This window comes from Lactuca virosa, chromosome 3, assembly GCF_052849685.1.
Source record: "Lactuca virosa cultivar CGN04683 chromosome 3, Lactuca_virosa_CGN04683_v6, whole genome shotgun sequence".
NCBI lineage: Eukaryota > Viridiplantae > Streptophyta > Magnoliopsida > Asterales > Asteraceae > Lactuca > Lactuca virosa.
Genome location: NC_136428.1, coordinates 358119903 through 358138605, shown reverse-complemented (window position 1 = coordinate 358138605; position 18703 = coordinate 358119903). Strand labels below are relative to the sequence as shown.

The following is an 18703-nucleotide window of genomic DNA, read 5'->3' as shown; positions in this document are numbered from 1 at the left end:
TAAACTAAATTTCAATATTAAAATAATATATTTAATTCTACTTATAAAGTAATGTTTTTTTAACTTTTAAGATATAATACTTAATTTATTAGTTTTAATATAGTGTTGGATGTAAACCATTATCATTTTAAAGATACAATTTGGAATAATTTGTATTAAATACTTAAATTATTAATTTAAATACAACATTACAGAGTCAACTTAAATAGAAATTGTAGTTTAACTTAAACAACCAAAAAAATATTTTGTCAATAGGTAAAAGTGATAAATTGTAGTTTCTTTCTAACAATGATTTTAAGTTGGTTAATAAGGTTTAATAAATATCAAACCTAAATTGTCATCATAAATAAACTAAATTTTAATTTTAAAATAATATATTTACTTCTATTTATAAAGTTATGTCTTTAACTTTTAAGATATTATACTTAATTTATTAGATTTAAAATGTTGTTATATGTAAATCATTATCAGTTTAAAGCTATAACTTTTAAACAGTTTGGACAAAATACTTAAATTGTTAATTTAAATATAACATTAGAGTGTCAACTTAAATATAAATTTCAGTTCCACTTAAAAAACCAAAGAATATTTTGTAAATAGTTAAAAGTGATAAATTGTAGTGATAAATGAAAAAACTAAATTGTAATCTCAATTTAAATAAAATATTTCATAAATATATTTTTATAATCATTAAAAAAATTTCAAATAAGTAGCTTAAAATAACATACAATAACAATAGTTAAAAATAATTCTATATAAATGATTATATTGTTACCTTTAAAATAAAAAAATTTGTTTGATTTTTAAATAATTATAATAATAGAAATTAAAATATTAAGCAAACAAATTTTAAAAAATTAATTAACAATAACAACAACTATAAATAATATTAAACCATAAATTATATTTAATTTTATTTATGTGTAACTCGCGGGTAGAAGTTATTCAAACGATTGAGATTATGCAGTTATAATAGATGAATATATTATCATATAATTCAAAATAATCAATACGAATTATTATATCAAATTTAACAACGGTATTATTAGATTTAAAAAAACATATATTTATAAAGACTTCAACTATATAGGTGTTTCTGCGCAACACACGGACATTCGCCTAGTTTCACATATTGTGTTGTTAGAAACAAAAACTATCATCTATATGAAATATGATTCATAAAAGTTTATCTCAAGAACCACAAGAATTTTGCTTCAAGAAATTGTTTAAACAAAGTTGTTAGACATAATATTTTGAAAATGTTAAATTATGAATATATTATTATTTTTGGACCATTCTCGGCCAAGAATATATATATATATATATATATATATATATATATATATATATATATATATATATATATATATATATATATATATATATATAAGGTCACTTTTGAAACATTGGATAACTTTGAGTTATATTTGAACATTTCGATTGATAAGGAACCAAAAATGGGATTAATTAAATAAACTATTTTGGACATTCTCTTAAATAAAAATTTAAATGAGTATTTTGGAAGAAATGAACCATTTTCAACAATTCTAGTGTATTTGGATCACTAACGACACTTTTTGGACAAATGTGGGTCTTATTTGATAATTTATGAAAAGAAGGGCCACTCTTGCCACATTGATAATATTGAGTTATTTTTGACAAATATGAGTCAATGTGGATCAATCTCAACAAACGAAACAAAAACGAAATATCTAGTCGATGAGTACAACTAATCTTATTTATTAAATAAATAACGAAATTCAACTATTAGCGTAAACATCTGTTAGGATTCTAGTGAGACGCATCTTCACCGTACCTATATAATAGTGTACATTTAAACAGTGACGGAGCTTGAAGTTATGATTTGAGGGGGCCGAAAATAAAATACGTATAAAACTTGAAGAACGGGGGGGGGGGGAAGTCAAATTTTATAGTTTTGGGCATAATATGTAACATTTTCAATACTTAAGAGTTATAACCAGAGTTTCCTAGAGGGTGAGCGGGAATTTGTGAATAGATCTATAAATGTTCCGTCCATGGATTTAAAGTCCTGTAAGAGTTATAACCAGAGTTTCCTAGAGGGAGAGCGGGAATTTGTGAATAGATCTATACGGTGTTGACACCCCGCACCTTCGTTGTTTGCTATAGCTAGACAGGCCAGTCTAGGGTGGCAAATGTTTTCAACAAAACCAACGCCTGAAGAACGTTAAGACAAACACTCCGTCATATTAGTATGGTTATAACGACTCACTTAGAATATAACAATATTATTTAATTTACGCGGATCACATCTTTTGTTCATAATCAATTATGGTTTTGAATATCTCGAATGAAACTTTATCACACAAGTCTTAGAGTTTTAAGACTGCTATTTTTGTATATCAGAAAATATAGGATTTTCTGCGGAAAAACAAATTTTATACAATTTTCGAAAAGTTATAACTAAAACACATACGTAATTATACTTGATTGGAAACAAGACTTACAACTATTTTGACAAGAAAATATTGGATTTTCTGGGTTTCTAAACTATCACAATTTTTATGTAAAAGTGCTTATGAACTCACCAACATATTATATGTTGACGTTTTTCAAACGACTTGTATTCTCAGGAAATTAGTAAGCAAGTTTATGGATTGCGAATTCTGGATTATTTTGCTGTAGTTTGGGATTTACTTACTAATGTCTCTTTTGTGTAATTTGTGAACAAATACATGATGTAAAAACAATGTAAGTTTGTTATCTTAATGTATGATGTTTGGATTTGTTATGTTTCATTTATATTCAACTGTTATGGTACTATACAATGAAGCCACCCGCCTCCGGACGTTTCCGCTGTCTGGTCTGGGGGTATGACAGTGTGAGCTATGATCTAGGGGGAAGGTTTAGGTCTACTATGTTTATTGTTTTACATTTATATTAATAATATTATTAAAAGAAGTTACAAAGGCAATATAGTCTTTTTATGTCAACAAGGGACCAAAAACACAATGAAATCAAACGATAAAGACGGTCCGAGTGAAAAAGCAAAAACTAGGGACCAAATGCAAAATTTTAGCAAACCACAGGGACAACTTTAATAATTTTTTCTAAATGGAAAAAGAACAAATATGTAATACAATTATCTTTATATAACGATATTACATTGTTATAATATTAAACAATATTTTAGCTCATTTTACATTACTCAAAGATTTTTATATGTTAAACCATGTGCCAACTCAATTTTTTTTTCTTCTAAATGAAAGAACCAATTTGAGTACGCCATGATTAGCATTAGGTGTAACTGTGGGAAGGTTTAGTATATATACTAGTAATCCTAGTTCACATCATTGACAAGTTGTGGTTGTGGGTAGAGTATTTAAATACTTGAAAGGAACCATGAATTATGGTTCAACTTATAGTGGAGATCCTTATGTTTTGAAAAGATACTCTGATGCTAGCTGGATTAACAACTTAGAGGACCACTCATCTACAAGTGGTTGGGTGTTTCTTTTTAGAGGAGGAGCCATTTCTTGAGCATCCAAGAAACAAACATTATTACCAACTCAACCATGGAATCTGAGTTTGTAGCTTTATCTGCTGTTGGTAATGAAGTTAAGTGGTTGAGGAATTTGATTTATGAAATTTCATTATGGCTAAAATCTATATCTACCATTTCTATCAGATGTGATAGTGTTTCAACATAGGCTATGACTTATAGTCAAGTGTATAATGGGAAATCTATACATATATGTGTTAGATATAGCATGATTTGTTAGTTAATCATGATTGGTGTGATATCTGTTGAGTCTGTGAGAACACAGTTAAATTTGGCCGATCATCTAACCAAAGGGTTAGCAAGAGATCTTGTACACAAGGTGGCTATAGGGTTACTTTAATACATAATCATTATTATATATATGTGGTTGTTAATCGCATCGGTATGCTATATTCATCACCATGAATAGTTTACTAACTTCTCACATTAGTCTTAGTTCATTACTTTCTTCCTTAAAGTATGATCGAATGTGTAACTTTTTAATACATTAATATTAAAGGAGGTTTAAATCATGAAAATTTGAACACGGAGATGAATTAAATGAAAGTAATTTCTCACCAACATATATTAAGATCTCTATCTAATAATCACCACTTCATTTTAAACTTCATAATGTATCAATTCACTATATCAATTAAACTAATCTTGCTAAGTTAACTACACACTAAATGCTAAAGACATAATGTATAAGTCATACTTTGACTACGTCAATAACTTGGTTTTACCCAAGCTCCTTTCCAAAGCTACTCTAAGATGTCTAACAACTCTGAGTACGTATTTTATGTGTCAATATGCAAATGGTATTACAATATTAGATGACCTCTTTCATCCACATAGTATTTATCGTAGCTTCACTAGCTACAACATCTTCAAACTCAACTATTGAATTTAGCTACAATATCTAACTTGGTGCTCCTTTATCTACATACTACTTACTGTAGCTTCAATAGCTACAACATATTCAAACTTAGTTGTTGAATTTAGATACGGTATTTAACTTGGTATTCTTTGAAGTTATTGTTACTTTGTTTTGTAAGATCACGAGTATTGAATGTGGAAATTAATCGTTTCTATTAATTTGGAAATTTTTGGAAACTATTTCATTGATCTTTTCCTCAAGAATCAATATCATCTTCCAACACTTGAGATTATTCTTGATTACTTTTGATTTTTGGCTTTTTCAAAACAACTTTGATATCAACTTGTCATGCTCGTATCATATGAGATATCATACGAAATAAATGTTGATTTCTATAAAAAAAATGTAACAAATTCCTATATTTATATATTATATAATTTAATTATCCTATATTTTTAAAATAGCGGCCAATGTATTCATACCATAAAAACAACAATAGTTGGTATTTGAAAAGATATCTTTGTCGAAATTGAAAAGTAAACAGATGATTAGTTTTTTTTAAGAGTATACGGTGTGGGTTGCAACGAGAAACGAATTGGCTGAGTTGGCACACGAAAACGGCGTCACGACGCGGGGAACACCTCCCCCAACTCGTTGAAGCTCGTTATGTTTGATGTTGTGGTAACGAGGACGAGATAAAACAAGAAAGATGATTGACTATCTCCTTCATCAACCAATCAAATAACTTTCTCTATTTTCTCTCTCTACCTCTTAACATGATATAACATGTGGAACACCATTTCCCCCTTGGTGTTATGGTGGTGTTATGGATGAGGTGGCATCAATTTGGTGTTACATCCCGTTGCCCACACCCAATGCTCTAAGTCGATTAACTATAACAATCAAGGTAAGATTAAATAAAAAAATTTACACAATTTTATTTATATACAACTCATCGGATAGACGTCATTAAAATAATATAGTTCGATACAAATATTTATATTCAACCACTAGGTTTGAGACTCATGTATTACATGGTTAATTAAAAAATTTAAATATCAAAATGTAAATACTAAAGTTAAATTTTAAAATAAGGAAGGAAAAAATATATTTATTACAATTTATGATCATATTTATTTCATTTAATACTTTACTTATATAACTATGTGTATTATATATGTGACTTTTTAATTTTAAAAATTAAAATAACCTAAAAATTGACATGTGTATATTATTTATTTCAAAAATATCACAAACTGACAAGTGTCAAAACTTATTAGAGATTGACATGTGGCAAAATCGATTTTCATTTATTAAAGTAGATAAGATACTATTTTGAATTTTATTTTATTTATTACATTCAATAATTATAAGATAAAGTCTTCGATTTCTTACATTCAATAATTATATGATAAGTCTTGAATTTTATTAGAAACACATTTTATTTTTAAATCAACTCTTTTTGTTCCAAACAAATCTGAACTATCAACCTTTAGTGTATCCATCCATTAATTTTTGATACCAAAATCCCTTTGATTAGTTGTGAATTCCGATTAACATACTTTGGGTTAGTGGCAGTGGTTAAAAAAAGCTAACATTGAAAATCTATAAAAGTATCGGCAGGTTTCGTTTTCTCATTTTAACGATAAAGATAAGAAGACGCCGAGTTGCTGAGCACATGTCCAAGTTGGAGAGGTCACGTGCCAAAGACAATAGTGGCCAGCTAGAAAGTTTAAAAAACAATATTAAAATCTGTTGACGATAAGGTCCATAACAAAGGGTGAAATCACCATGATCGTTCTTTTTCGAACAACGATTTCATCTATATTCCCATCAAATCATACACATCTGTAGTGCTCCCATTTTACCTCTGAGTAAGCAATGGCTGAAATAGTTGTCTCTGCCTTCTTATCGGTGTTCTTTGAAAAGCTGGCCTCTGAAGCCTGGAAGAAGATTGCTCGTACCAAGGGAATTGATTCCGAGCTCAAGAAACTGAAGAGGTCATTAATCCAGATCAATGCTTTGCTTAATGATGCTTCTCAAAAGGAAGTAACTGACGAAGCTGTTAAACAGTGGCTGAATGATCTCCAACATGTAGCTTACGACATAGACGATGTTCTTGACGATTTGGCAACCGAAGCTATGCATCGTGAGTTGACCGAAGAATCTCAAGCCACCACGAGCAAGATAAGAAAACTAATCCCAACTTGCTGCACGAATTTCTCAGTAAGTACTAGGATGCGTGGCAAGTTAGATAATATTACCACCAAGTTACAAGAACTGGTAGAGGAAAAAAACAATCTTGGTTTAACTGTGAAAGGTGAAATCCCGAAGCATATGAATAGAAAATTACAAACCTCTTTGGTAGATGCATCTAGTATTGTTGGACGAGAGAGTGAAAAAGATGAATTGCTCCACAAGCTATTGAGTGATGAACCATGTGATAGAAACTTCAGCATCGTGCCTATAGTTGGTATGGGTGGGGTAGGTAAGACCACTCTAGCAAGACTTTTGTATGACGAATTTCAAGGGAAGGATCACTTCGAACTCAAGGCGTGGGTTTGTGTTTCCGATGAGTTTGATATCTTCGGTATAAGCAAAACCATCTTCCAATCGATGGAGGGGGGAAACCAAGAGTTTAAGGATTTAAATCTGCTTCAAGTGGCTTTAAAAGAGAAGATCTCGAAGAAGCGATTTCTTGTTGTTCTTGATGATGTATGGAGCGAGAGCTATACTGATTGGGAAATTCTAGAACGCCCATTTCTAGCAGGAGCACCAGGAAGTAAAGTAATCATCACAACCCGCAAGCTGTCATTGCTAAACCAATTGGGTCATGATCAACCATACCAATTGTCTGATTTGTCACATGACAATGCTCTATCCTTATTTTGTCAACATGCATTGGGTGAAAATAGCTTTGATTCAGATCCGATACTTAAACCACATGGTGAAGGTATTGTCGAAAAATGTGATGGTTTGCCATTGGCTTTGATTGCACTTGGGAGGTTATTGAGGACAAAAAGAGATGAGGAAGAATGGAAGGAACTATTGAATAGTGAGATATGGAGGTTAGGAAAGAGAGATGAGATTATTCCCGCTCTTAGATTGAGCTATAATGATCTTTCTGCCTCTTTGAAGCAGTTGTTTGCGTATTGCTCGTTGTTCCCCAAAGACTATGTGTTCAACAAGGAGAAGTTGATTTTATTATGGATGGCAGAAGGGTTTTTGCACAATGAAAATACAAACAAGTCAATGGAACGCGTAGGTCTTGAATATTTTGACGACTTGTTGTCACGGTCGTTTTTTCAACATGCACTTGATGACAAATCGTTGTTTGTGATGCACGACCTCATGAATGACTTGGCCACGTCTGTTGCTGGAGATTATTTTTTAAGATTAGACATTGAAATGAAAAAGGAAGCTTTGGAAAAATACCGCCATATATCATTTGTTTGTGAGAGTTACATGGTTTACAAAAGGTTCGAACCATTAAAAGGAGCTAAAAAATTGAGAACTTTCTTAGCAATGCATATTGGGATGATAGAAAGTTGGACAACATTTTACTTATCAAATAAGGTCCTGGATGACTTACTTCACGAGTTACCATTGTTGAGAGTTCTAAGTTTGAGTCATCTTAGCATCAAGGAGGTACCTGAAATAATAGGCAGTTTGAAACACTTGCGGTATCTTAATTTATCTCACACTAGCATCACACATTTACCGGAAAATATCTGCAATCTTTACAACTTACAAACATTGATCCTTTGTGACTGTCGTTTTATAACCAAGTTTCCCAAAAACTTCTTAATGCTTAGAAATTTACGGCATTTGGACATTAGCGATACTCCCGGTTTGAAGAAGATGTCCTCGGGGATTGGTGAATTGAAGAACCTACACACTCTCTCCAAGATCATTATTGGAGGTGAAAATAGACTAAACGAGCTTAAGAACTTGCAAAATCTCCATGGGAAAATTTCCGTTTGGGGGTTGGGCGATGTGCAAAATGCAATGGAGGCACGTGAGGCGAACTTATCAAAAAAGAAGCTTAGTGAGTTACAGTTGGATTGGGGTTATGGGGATTATGAGTTGAATGTTTCTCGAAAGCAAAACCATGATAAGGAGGTCCTTAATGAGCTGAAGCCTGATAATGATAGTTTGAAAAAGCTTGAAATTGTGTCATATGGAGGTACAGAGTTTCCAAATTGGGTTGGGAATCCCTCGTTTCTTATGCTAACTCATGTGTCTATATATTTCTGTGAAGAATGTACATATCTACCAAGTCTTGGGAAGTTACCATCACTTAAGGAGCTGTTTATTCTTGGCATGAGCAAGGTGAAAGTTATTGATTTGGAGTTACTTGGAACTGGTGTTGCATTCCCATCACTTGAAATTCTAAGTTTTCGTCATATGTCAGGGTGGGAGGTATGGTCAACTGATAATGGTGGGGTTGTAGACACAGCATTTCCATGTCTTCAAGAACTTCATATCGAATTTTGTCCTAATTTAGTTCAAGTCTCACTTGAAGCCCTACCTTCACTTAGAGTTTTAGAAATAAAAGGATGTGGTCATGGTGTGTTGACAACTCTGGTTCATGTAGCTTCTTCAGTCACCATGTTGGAAATAGGTAATATTTCAGGGCTTACTGATGAACTGTGGAGAAGTGTTTTCAAGTATCTTGGGAAACTTGAAAAGTTATACATTAGTGGGTGTAATGAAATAAGATATTTGTGGCAATCAGAAGTAGAGGCATGTAAGTCTCTAGTGAATTTAAGGAATTTGAATGTGAGTGATTGTTCAAATCTGGTGAGTTTAGGAGAGAAAGTGGAGGATAACTGTGGAAGCATCCAGACGTTTATTAGGATGTTGTCTATAGCACGTTGTGAGAGTATTGAGCATTGCAGTTGTCCTAATAGCATTGAGTTTCTGAATATCTGTGGTTGTGATTCAATTACATCAGTGTCTTTCCCAACTGGAGGAGGGAAGAAGCTCAAGTCATTTGCCATTGGAGGTTGTCAGAAGTTTTTGGAAGAGGAGCTTGGAGGAGAAAAGAGTAGGTTGCTTATCAACTCAAGCATGCAAATGCTTGAATCTGTAGATATAGATGGTTGGGTAAATCTGAAATCTATCATTGAATTGAGTTACTCTGTTCACCTCACCACATTGATGATAACAAAGTGTCCAAAAATGGAGTCTTTTCCTGACCATGAGTTACCCAATCTCACCTCTTTAACAATTCTGGTAATAGCAAAGTGTCCAAGTATTGATGCCTCCTTTCCTCGTGGGCTTTGGCCTCCCAAATTGAGTTACCTTGGAATAGGAGGGTTGAAGAAGCCCATCTCAGAGTGGGGCCCACAGAATTTCCCAACCTCACTCGAGAACTTGATGTTAAATGGCGGAATATATGATGATGTGAAAAACTTTGATCAATTGTCGCATCTTTTTCCTTCATCTCTTGCTTCTCTTTCGATAACGGGATTTCAGAAACTGGAATCAGTTTCAATGGGACTCCAAAACCTCACCTTTCTCCAGCGTCTCTCTGTTTCCAATTGCCCGAAGATGTTACATCTACCAGAAAAGTTGTTTCCTTCGCTTTTGTCTTTGAGAATCGATAGATGCCCAAATTTGAATGAAAGGAGCATTAGAAGAAGCTCTTATTGGCCCCTCATCTCCCTTATCCCTGTCTCCACTTTTGACGAGTAATTACAAGTTTAATATGAAGGTACGCCCCTCTCTATGCTTTTGACTTCTTCGTAGTTTCAATATGTATTAAAGTAAAAATTCTATTTGTGTTTTAATTACCAAAGATATGCTTAATGATATTTTCGATATTACCTTTTGTTTTTGTTGATGAATATGATTAGGGTTTGTCAATATGGACGGGTCACCATGGATTGCAAAATGAATCAAAATGGTTGACAAGTCAAATAAGAGTTGTTGGATTTGAAGTATAATTGGTCTTAGACTTATGAGATTTGTACACTTTTGAAAATGCCAATTGGTGACCCATTTGACCCACGATTAGTAGGCTTATGACTCAATACGTTCAAATATAATTAGTCTGAATGTATTCAATAAACAACTTTTATTGAATTATATTTTGCAGGAATGGATTGGGGACCCACAGCTCCCATCATCGCTTTTTCCAACCTTCTCAGTTTTCACTCAGGAATGCAACAATTTATGCATATGCCGTTTGGTTTTGTCATATGCTTAAGCAGAGGATGAGGAACAAATTTTGACTCCTGTCAAATTGAACAATGATGGAGAGCTAGTCCAAAGATCATCTGTAGAAGTTAATACAGAACTTTAAAAGATGGCAATGTTGATGAGGTTCGGTGAATAACATTAAGGCATGCGGTAAGATGCTCATGTACTCTGATTGTTTGTATAGATTATTGTTCAGGATAATCTTGTTCAGGGTTGTAAACAAAATATTATTTAGGTTTTCAGGAGATCACAATATTCTATTTTGGTTGTGAGAATGCTGATGAGATTAGGCGAATAACAATGTCTCCAAGTATGGAGTCATTTGACCATGGGTTGCTGACTCTCACCTCGATGACACATATCATAGATAGAAAATTGTAAAATTATAAGTGCTTCCTTTTTGGTGGGCTTTTCATCAGAGTTTATTTCTACTGTTAAGCATAGAATTAGGATGAATTTGTATTGTTCTGTCATCTACAAAAGGATCGGCACCTAATGTATTTTTAAATTCAATTATGCATAAACTATCATACTAATCCGAATTTTCTGCTCATGAATTCTATATATGAAGATGTAGGAATTTGGAATTTATGAATCCAAATAACTCTTAAATACCATATAAACTCCTAACTCGAAAGTAAGTAGAAGATCGCCTAACCGTATTTGACTGGTAAGTACACACCATCTCTTAACTAACACAAATCACATGGACTGCCAACATGAAATGTATACAGACAGTTTAAGACTCTTAACACTTGGGAGGCTTGATGCTGAAGAAGGGAAAGAGAGGGTCAATAGTACTGATAAAGAAGCATCTTCTTCATTGCCCTTTTACAACATCTTTCAGGTATGGCGACTTTACTAGAGACAAAATTACAAAAATAGTCCCTGTGGTTTGCCAAAAGTCACAAAGCCGGTCCCTGCTAATTTTTTTTATGCAAATGGTCCTTGTGGTTTGCAAAACTTGCAAAGATGGCCCTTTTTACTAACACCGTTAGTATTCAACCGTTAGGGAGTGAATCTGTAAGGGCATTTTCGTCTTTTCAAGTATAGAGGGACTGAATCTGTAAGGGCATTTTCGTCTTTTTACTAACCCCCTACACCTTCAGCAAATTAGTTAACTTTTTCAAACAAACTTCAAAAATGGTCCCACGAATTCAGTCACTTTATACTTGAAAAGACGAAAATGTCTTTACAGATTCAGTCCTTAACGGCTGAATACTAACGGTGTTAGTAAAAAGGGCCATCTTTACAAGTTTTGCAAACCACAAGGACCATTTGCATCAAAAAATTTTTGTAGGGACTGACTTTGAGACTTTTGGCAAACCGCAGGGACCATTTTTGTAATTTTGTCTTACTGAAAGGAGGTCTCCAAACATTATGGATCAGCAACCGTTATGAGGACCTACATGGTTGATAGAGAAGGGAAGCCATTGCTAGATGAACAATCATACTACAAATCCACTGTGTGGAACAGCCTTTGATCCAGAATTGGTGTCCAATATAACGACAAATGATTTCTTCCAATTTTTGTGTGCCATGAACTGCTCAAATCGTGCTCCTAATGGTCTTTCTCTGCTTAGTCAAATATCTTTATTCAATAAAAAAACACAACTTACTAACAATTTAATTAAACAACACTACCTGCAACATCTTTAACATTGAATAGCAAACTCTTTTCTCCAAATTTGACACAACACGTTTTTTCTTCACAACTTCACAAGTTTTTTGCTCTGCTTGTAGGGCTACTTGCATATTTTTAGTATCTACAATACAAAAGACAAAAAAAAAATAAAAAAATCCGTGTCTTAAATATTTATAAATTCACGACCAGCAGGGAACTATAATTAAGAGCATCATGCAATTGTTACAAATCTATATGAAACCAAAAAAAAAAAAAAAAAAAAAAAAAAAAAAAAAAAAAAAAAAAAAAAAAGATAGTTAGCCCATATGTTTATGGGCTTTTTAACCTTTAGCCTATTAGGGTTTGACTATTAGCTAGGATTTATTTCCCTTTTTCTTGTTTCTAGCGTTTAAGCTTTTCTATCAACAACACTTGTAATTTCTCTCTTTCTATAAGAATATAGCTCTATTATCAGAGATTACACTAAAGATCAAGAAGAATTCAAAAATTGTAACTATTTTTAAATGTATATTATTTACCTATGAACTCATAACAGTTTAATAAGGATATTTCTTTTACCAACAGTTATTTTCTTTACAATAGAGCAAGTATATGTAGCATAGTATTTATAAGTATGCCGAAGCTTTCACTTATGTGTTCTATTGCTCAAATGGAACATCGATAGAGCTACTTTCTTCCTCTTTAAATTGAATACCAACTCGCTTTGAATATCAACTGATCCAATTCGTGAATTTAATTCATGGGCTTATACATGAAAATACTATGTCAAAAAAATAATCACGTTATTTGAATTTTATAGAAAAAACTATAAGAATGGATGAGATCATGTCAGATGCAGTCAAGAAGTTCAATGGATATAAGTTGAAAATTAATTCGAGTAATTTGATTTATTAAAAAAAAATATAAGGGCAACTTGGTGATTGTCAACTTATCCTCCCTTAATGACCTAATTATGAAAAATCTCAGCGGAATAAAAATTAATTATGCATTAATAAACCATCTGATCAAACTTTCATGCAATTTTCACACACATCTATTTGAACATACTTACGCCCAATTGAAGAAAATATGTATAAAATATGATCAAAAAGTGGAAAAACAATCTCAAAGTGTGCTTCATTTTTGCTAGGATTAATATCAAGGATTAAAAGAATATATGAATGATAATTTTTCAAATCCATAGAAACTACCAAAAAATATTTTGGATTTTCACGACTCAAAATCCATAGAAACTGTTGGTGAAGGTTGTCCGGTGTTTTTAGAGTTCCCTCATCGATGAAAAAAATAGGATTGTAGGTTCTTGAAGAGTGTGACTGGATCGAGAACATCTTTTGGGAAGCAACACAGGAGACAAACACGTTGTAGGGGGACAATTTCCGATTGGCTCCAAAAAAAAGCCAGGAGCCGAAGAATGTAGCCGGCTCATTTATAAGTCGTCATGTTTTTAAGTATATGTATAATATAATGTTATACCTTTTTCCTTCCTTTTATAAATGTAGCTAAACCCAAACACATTAATTATTTGCTTTTTAACAATATTATAAAAAAATATCTAACAAACAATTTTATATTTATATAAAAAAAGTACTAATTGAAACGCTCAGCCAGAATCTGGATCCACCATTATTGGACGTATATATGAGCATCCATCAGCTTTAATATAGTACTAAGAAACAATATGATTAAAGGTTTGAATCCAAATTCCATTATTGGACCGACGATATGATGCGCACCAGCTGTAATATGCAAAAACAGTATTACAAATGCTAACCAAAACAGCAGGTAAGAAACAATATAAATAATGGTTTGAATTATCCTTCTTCATACACTCATTTCATCTAATTCTAAATCCCTATATTCATACATACCAAGTGCTCCCATTTGAGGTTTTCACTATAAGCAATGGCTGAAATCCTTGCTTCTGCCTTCCTCCAGGTGTTCCTTCAAAAGCTAGCCTCTGAAGCCTTGAAGAAGGTTGCTCGTTCTAAAGGAGTTGATTTGGAGCTCGAGAAATTGAAGAGATCGTTAACCCGTATACAAACTCTGCTTAATGATGCTTCACAGAAGGAAATAAGTAAGGAAGCTGTTAAAGAATGGCTGAATGCTCTCCAACATTTGGCTTACGACGTAGACGACCTACTTGACGATTTAGCAACCACAGCTATCGATCGTAAGTTCTCTGAGGAATCTGGGTCCACCATCAGCAAGGTACGAAAGTTAATTCCATCTTGTTGCTCTAGTTTATCAAGTACTAAGATGCGTAGCAAGATAGATAATATTACCAGCAAGTTACAAGAACTATTCGAGGAGAGAAATAGTCTTGGGTTAAGTGAAATAGGTGAAAGCCGAACACTTAGAAATAGAAAATTAGAGACCTCTTTGCTAGATCCATCTAGTATTGTTGGACGCACAGATGATAAGGAAGCGTTGCTTCTCAAGCTATATGAACCATGTAATAGAAACGTTAGCATCGTACCAATAGTTGGTATGGGTGGGGTAGGTAAGACCACTCTCGCTAGACTTTTGTATGATGAAATGCAAGGGAAGGATCATTTTGAACTCATGGCGTGGGTCTGTGTTTCCGATGAGTTTGATATCTTGAATATAAGCAATATTATTTTTCAATCAATAGGTGGGGGAAACCAAGAATTTAAGGATTTAAATCTGCTTCAAGTAGCTTTAAGAGAGAAGATCTCAAATAAACGATTTCTACTTGTTTTAGATGATGTGTGGAGTGAAAGCTATACCGACTGGGAAATCCTAGCAGGGCCATTTGTTGCAGGGGCACCTGGAAGTAAAGTTATCATGACGACCCGGAAGATGTCGTTGTTAACCCAACTTGGTAACAATGAACCTTATCGTTTGCCTATTCTATCTGATGAAAGTGCTTTATCCTTATTTTGTCAGCATGCATTGGGAGAAAAAAACTTTGATTCACATCCGCTACTTAAACCAGATGGTGAAGGTATTGTCAGAAAATGTAATGGGTTGCCGTTGGCTTTGAAAGCACTTGGGAGGTTATTACGGACAAAAATAGATGAGGAAGACTGGAAAGAAGTGCTGAATAGCGAGATATGGAGCCTAGAAAATGGAGATGGGATTGTTCCTGCTCTCAGATTAAGCTACCATGATCTTTCTCCATGTTTGAAGCAGTTGTTTGCATATTGCTCCTTGTTCCCCAAGGACTTTGAGTTTGACAAGGAGAAGTTGATTCTGTTGTGGATGGCAGAAGGTTTTTTGCAATCAACGACAAACAAGACAATGGAACGCTTGGGTCTCGAGTATTTTAATGCGTTGTGGTCAAGGTCATTTTTTCAACCTGCACCAAATGACAGATCGTTGTTTGTGATGCATGATCTCATGAGTGACTTGGCCACATCTGTTGCTGGAGAGTTTTTTTCAAGGGTAGACATTGGGATGGAGAAAGAATATAGGAATGAATCATTTGAAAAGTACCGCCATCTGTCATTTGTTCGTGAGGAATACATGGTTTCCGCAAGGTTCGAGCCACTAAAAGGAGCTAAAAGTTTGAGAACATTATTAGCCTTATCTGTTGGGGCGATAAGGAAGAGGGAAACATTCTACTTATCAAATAAGGTCCTGGAGAACTTACTTCAGGAGTTACCATTGTTAAGGGTCCTAAGTTTGAGTCATCTTAGCATAAGCGAGGTACCCAAATTCATTGGCAGTCTAAAGCACTTGCGGTATCTGAATTTATCTCGAACTGATATCAAGCTTTTACCAGAAAATGTTTGCATGCTTTATAATCTCCAGACATTGATCCTTTTTGGCTGTAAAAGTTTAACTAACTTGCCCAACAGCTTCTTAAAGCTTAAAAATTTAAGGCATTTGGACATTAGGGATACTCCAGGTTTGAAGAAGATGCCCTTAGGGATTGGTGAGCTAAAAGGCCTACAAACTCTCTCTAAGATCATAATTGAAGGTGAAAACGGATTTGCAATAACCGAGCTTAAGAACTTGCAAAATCTCCAAGGGAAAATTTCCATTTGGGGGCTGGCCAATGTACAAAATGCAATGGAGGCATGCGATGCACACTTATCACAAAAAAGGCTTAGTGAGTTGGAGTTGGATTGGGGTTATGGATTATTGCAAAAGAGGCTTAGGTTGTGTCGTAGTGATACCGGGTTAAACGTTTTTCGAAAGGAGACACATGATAAGGAGGTCCTTACAGAGTTGAAGCCTCAAACTGATAGTTTGAAGAAGCTTGAAATTGTGTCATATGCGGGTATAGAGTTTCCTAATTGGGTTGGGGATCCTTCGTTTCTAGGGTTGACTCACGTGTCGATATATGGGTGTGAAGAATGTACATCTCTACCAGAACTTGGGCAACTACCATCACTTAGGGAGTTGTATATTGGGAAGATGAGTAAGGTGAAAGCTGTAGGTTGGGAGTTGCTTGGAACAGGTGTTGCATTCCCTTCCCTTGAAATTCTAACTTTTGATAGTATGCCATCATGGGAGGTATGGTCAACCAATAACAATGGGGTTGTAGATGCAGCAGTGTTTCCATGCCTTAAAGAGCTTCTTATTCTATTTTGTCCTAACCTGGTTGAAGTCTCACTTGAAAAACTACCTTTACTCAGAGTAATGACAGTAAAAGGATGTGGTCATGGTGTGTTGACAAGCCTGGTTCATGTCGCTTCATCAGTCACCGAGTTGATATTACATGATATTTCAGGTCTTACTCATGAGGTGTGGGGAGGTGTTATGAAGTATCTTGGGGAAGTTGAAGAAGTAACAATAGAAAGGTGTGAAATAAGATACTTGTGGGAATCTGAAGCAGAGGCAGGTAAGCTTCTTGCGAATTTAACGAGGTTGGAGGTACGTTATTGTTCAAATTTGGTGAGTTTAGGAGAGAAAGAGGAGGATAATTGTGGGAGCAACCTAACATCTCTTAGGTTGTTGTGGGCATATGGATGTGCCAGCTTACAGCATTGCAGCTGTCCAGATACCCTTGAGTCATTGTTTATTATTACCTGTGATTCAATTACATCTGTGTCTTTCCCAACAGGAGGAGGGCAGAATCTCCAGTCAGTTTTCATCCGGGACTGCAAGAAACTTAAATCGATGAACGAATTGAAGTACTTCGTCCATCTGACAACATTCCAAATAAAAGAGTGTCCAAGTCTGGAGTCATTTCCATTTCCTGACCAAGAGTTGCCGAATGTTGCCTCGTTAACACATTTGCAAATAAAAAACTGTACAAGTATGGATGCTTCCTTTCCTGGTGGGCTTTGGCCTCCAAAACTGTGTTCTCTTACCATAGGAGGGTTGAAGAAGCCCATGTCAGAGTGGGGCCCACAGAGTTTTCCAACCTCACTTTGTGACCTAAATCTATATGGCGGACCATATGAAGATGTGACTGATTTTAGTCGGTTGTCCGGTCTTTTTCCTTCATCTCTTACTTCTCTTCGCATAGAAAGATTTGAGAAATTGGAATCAGTTTCAACGGGACTCCAACACCTCGCCTCCCTCCAACATCTCAGCATTGACAAGTGCCCAAAGATGATGGAGCTACCAGAAAAGTTGTTGCCTTCGCTTTTGAGTTTGAGAATTCATAAATGCCCAAATCTGAAAAAAAAGACTAGTATAGGAGGCTCGTATTGGCCCGTCGTCTCTCTAATCCCCCGCCGCAACGAGAATAAATATTTTTAATGTGAAGGTGCGCCATTCTCTATGCTTTTTGACTTTCTTTTTGTTTCATAATGTATAATGTATAAATTAAATAACTGTCATTCAAACAAAAAATTTAAATATTATCTCCTTAATCCAAGCGTATTTTTCAATAAAAGTTCTATTTGGGACTCAATACTTTTTTGTTAACGTGGTATGCTTACTGATTTAATATGACTAGGGTTGTCAACATGGAAGTGTCACAATAGACTGCAAAATGAATTAAATTGGTTAACAAGTCAAATACTTTGAAATTATAAAATCATTCCATTCGGATATCCAAAATAAATGGTGAACTAGGGTTGGTGTGTAGACTTGTTGTTGTCTGTTAAAATTACACAACTTCCATTTGGAATGACGATGATAATAATAATATCTTATTGAAGCGGTTTAAATACGTGCAAAACATGAATCTTTTGATCAACTAGATCCACAATTAAATATTAGTAGCACTTTTAAGCACTGATTTTTGAACGGAACTAATACTAATTAAACCCATTAAGGTTTAGTGGATGGAATTCTCATCTAGTAGATTGATTTTGACTCAGCTAAATATTATTGTATATCTGTGAAATTATTGTGAACAGAAATGCTATTTATCTTTCACTGCCATATATTTATTTGTTGCATAGTTTTTCCTTTTAAACCGTATTTGGTATTTCTTTTTAGCTTACTTCTTTGGAGGGACCATGAGATGTGTTTTATTGTTTATGACTCATTGAGTCATTGTTCAATTCTCTGTTCTTTTGTTATTTGG

At 34.1% G+C, this 18703-nt stretch overlaps 2 protein-coding genes across 5 annotated transcripts; both read left to right on the top strand.

Annotated features, from left to right (window-relative positions):
- The first annotated feature begins 6180 nt into the window (after nucleotides 1-6180).
- LOC145167584 (putative disease resistance RPP13-like protein 1) lies at nucleotides 6181-12232 on the top strand. 4 transcript variants are annotated; one of them, XR_013741264.1, is made up of 4 exons: nucleotides 6181-10119; nucleotides 10504-10757; nucleotides 11342-11454; nucleotides 11940-12232. XR_013741264.1 is itself a non-coding variant. In XM_079086825.1 (2 exons), exon 1 carries the CDS (start codon nucleotides 6282-6284, stop codon nucleotides 10098-10100), a length of 3819 nt encoding a protein of 1272 aa, XP_078942951.1. In that variant the 5' UTR covers nucleotides 6181-6281; the 3' UTR covers nucleotides 10101-10119; nucleotides 10504-11143. The 4 variants fall into 4 exon arrangements, 1 of the variants encoding a protein (XP_078942951.1); XR_013741263.1 differs by lacking the exons at nucleotides 11342-11454; nucleotides 11940-12232 and adding an exon at nucleotides 10851-11143; XR_013741262.1 differs by lacking the exons at nucleotides 11342-11454; nucleotides 11940-12232 and adding an exon at nucleotides 10843-11143.
- A 1820-nt stretch (nucleotides 12233-14052) lies between these two features.
- LOC145167583 (putative disease resistance RPP13-like protein 1) lies at nucleotides 14053-17935 on the top strand. The gene is made up of 2 exons (XM_079086824.1): nucleotides 14053-14460; nucleotides 15160-17935. Exons 1-2 carry the CDS (start codon nucleotides 14155-14157, stop codon nucleotides 17926-17928), a joined length of 3075 nt encoding a protein of 1024 aa, XP_078942950.1. The 5' UTR covers nucleotides 14053-14154; the 3' UTR covers nucleotides 17929-17935.
- The last annotated feature ends 768 nt before the right edge of the window (nucleotides 17936-18703 follow it).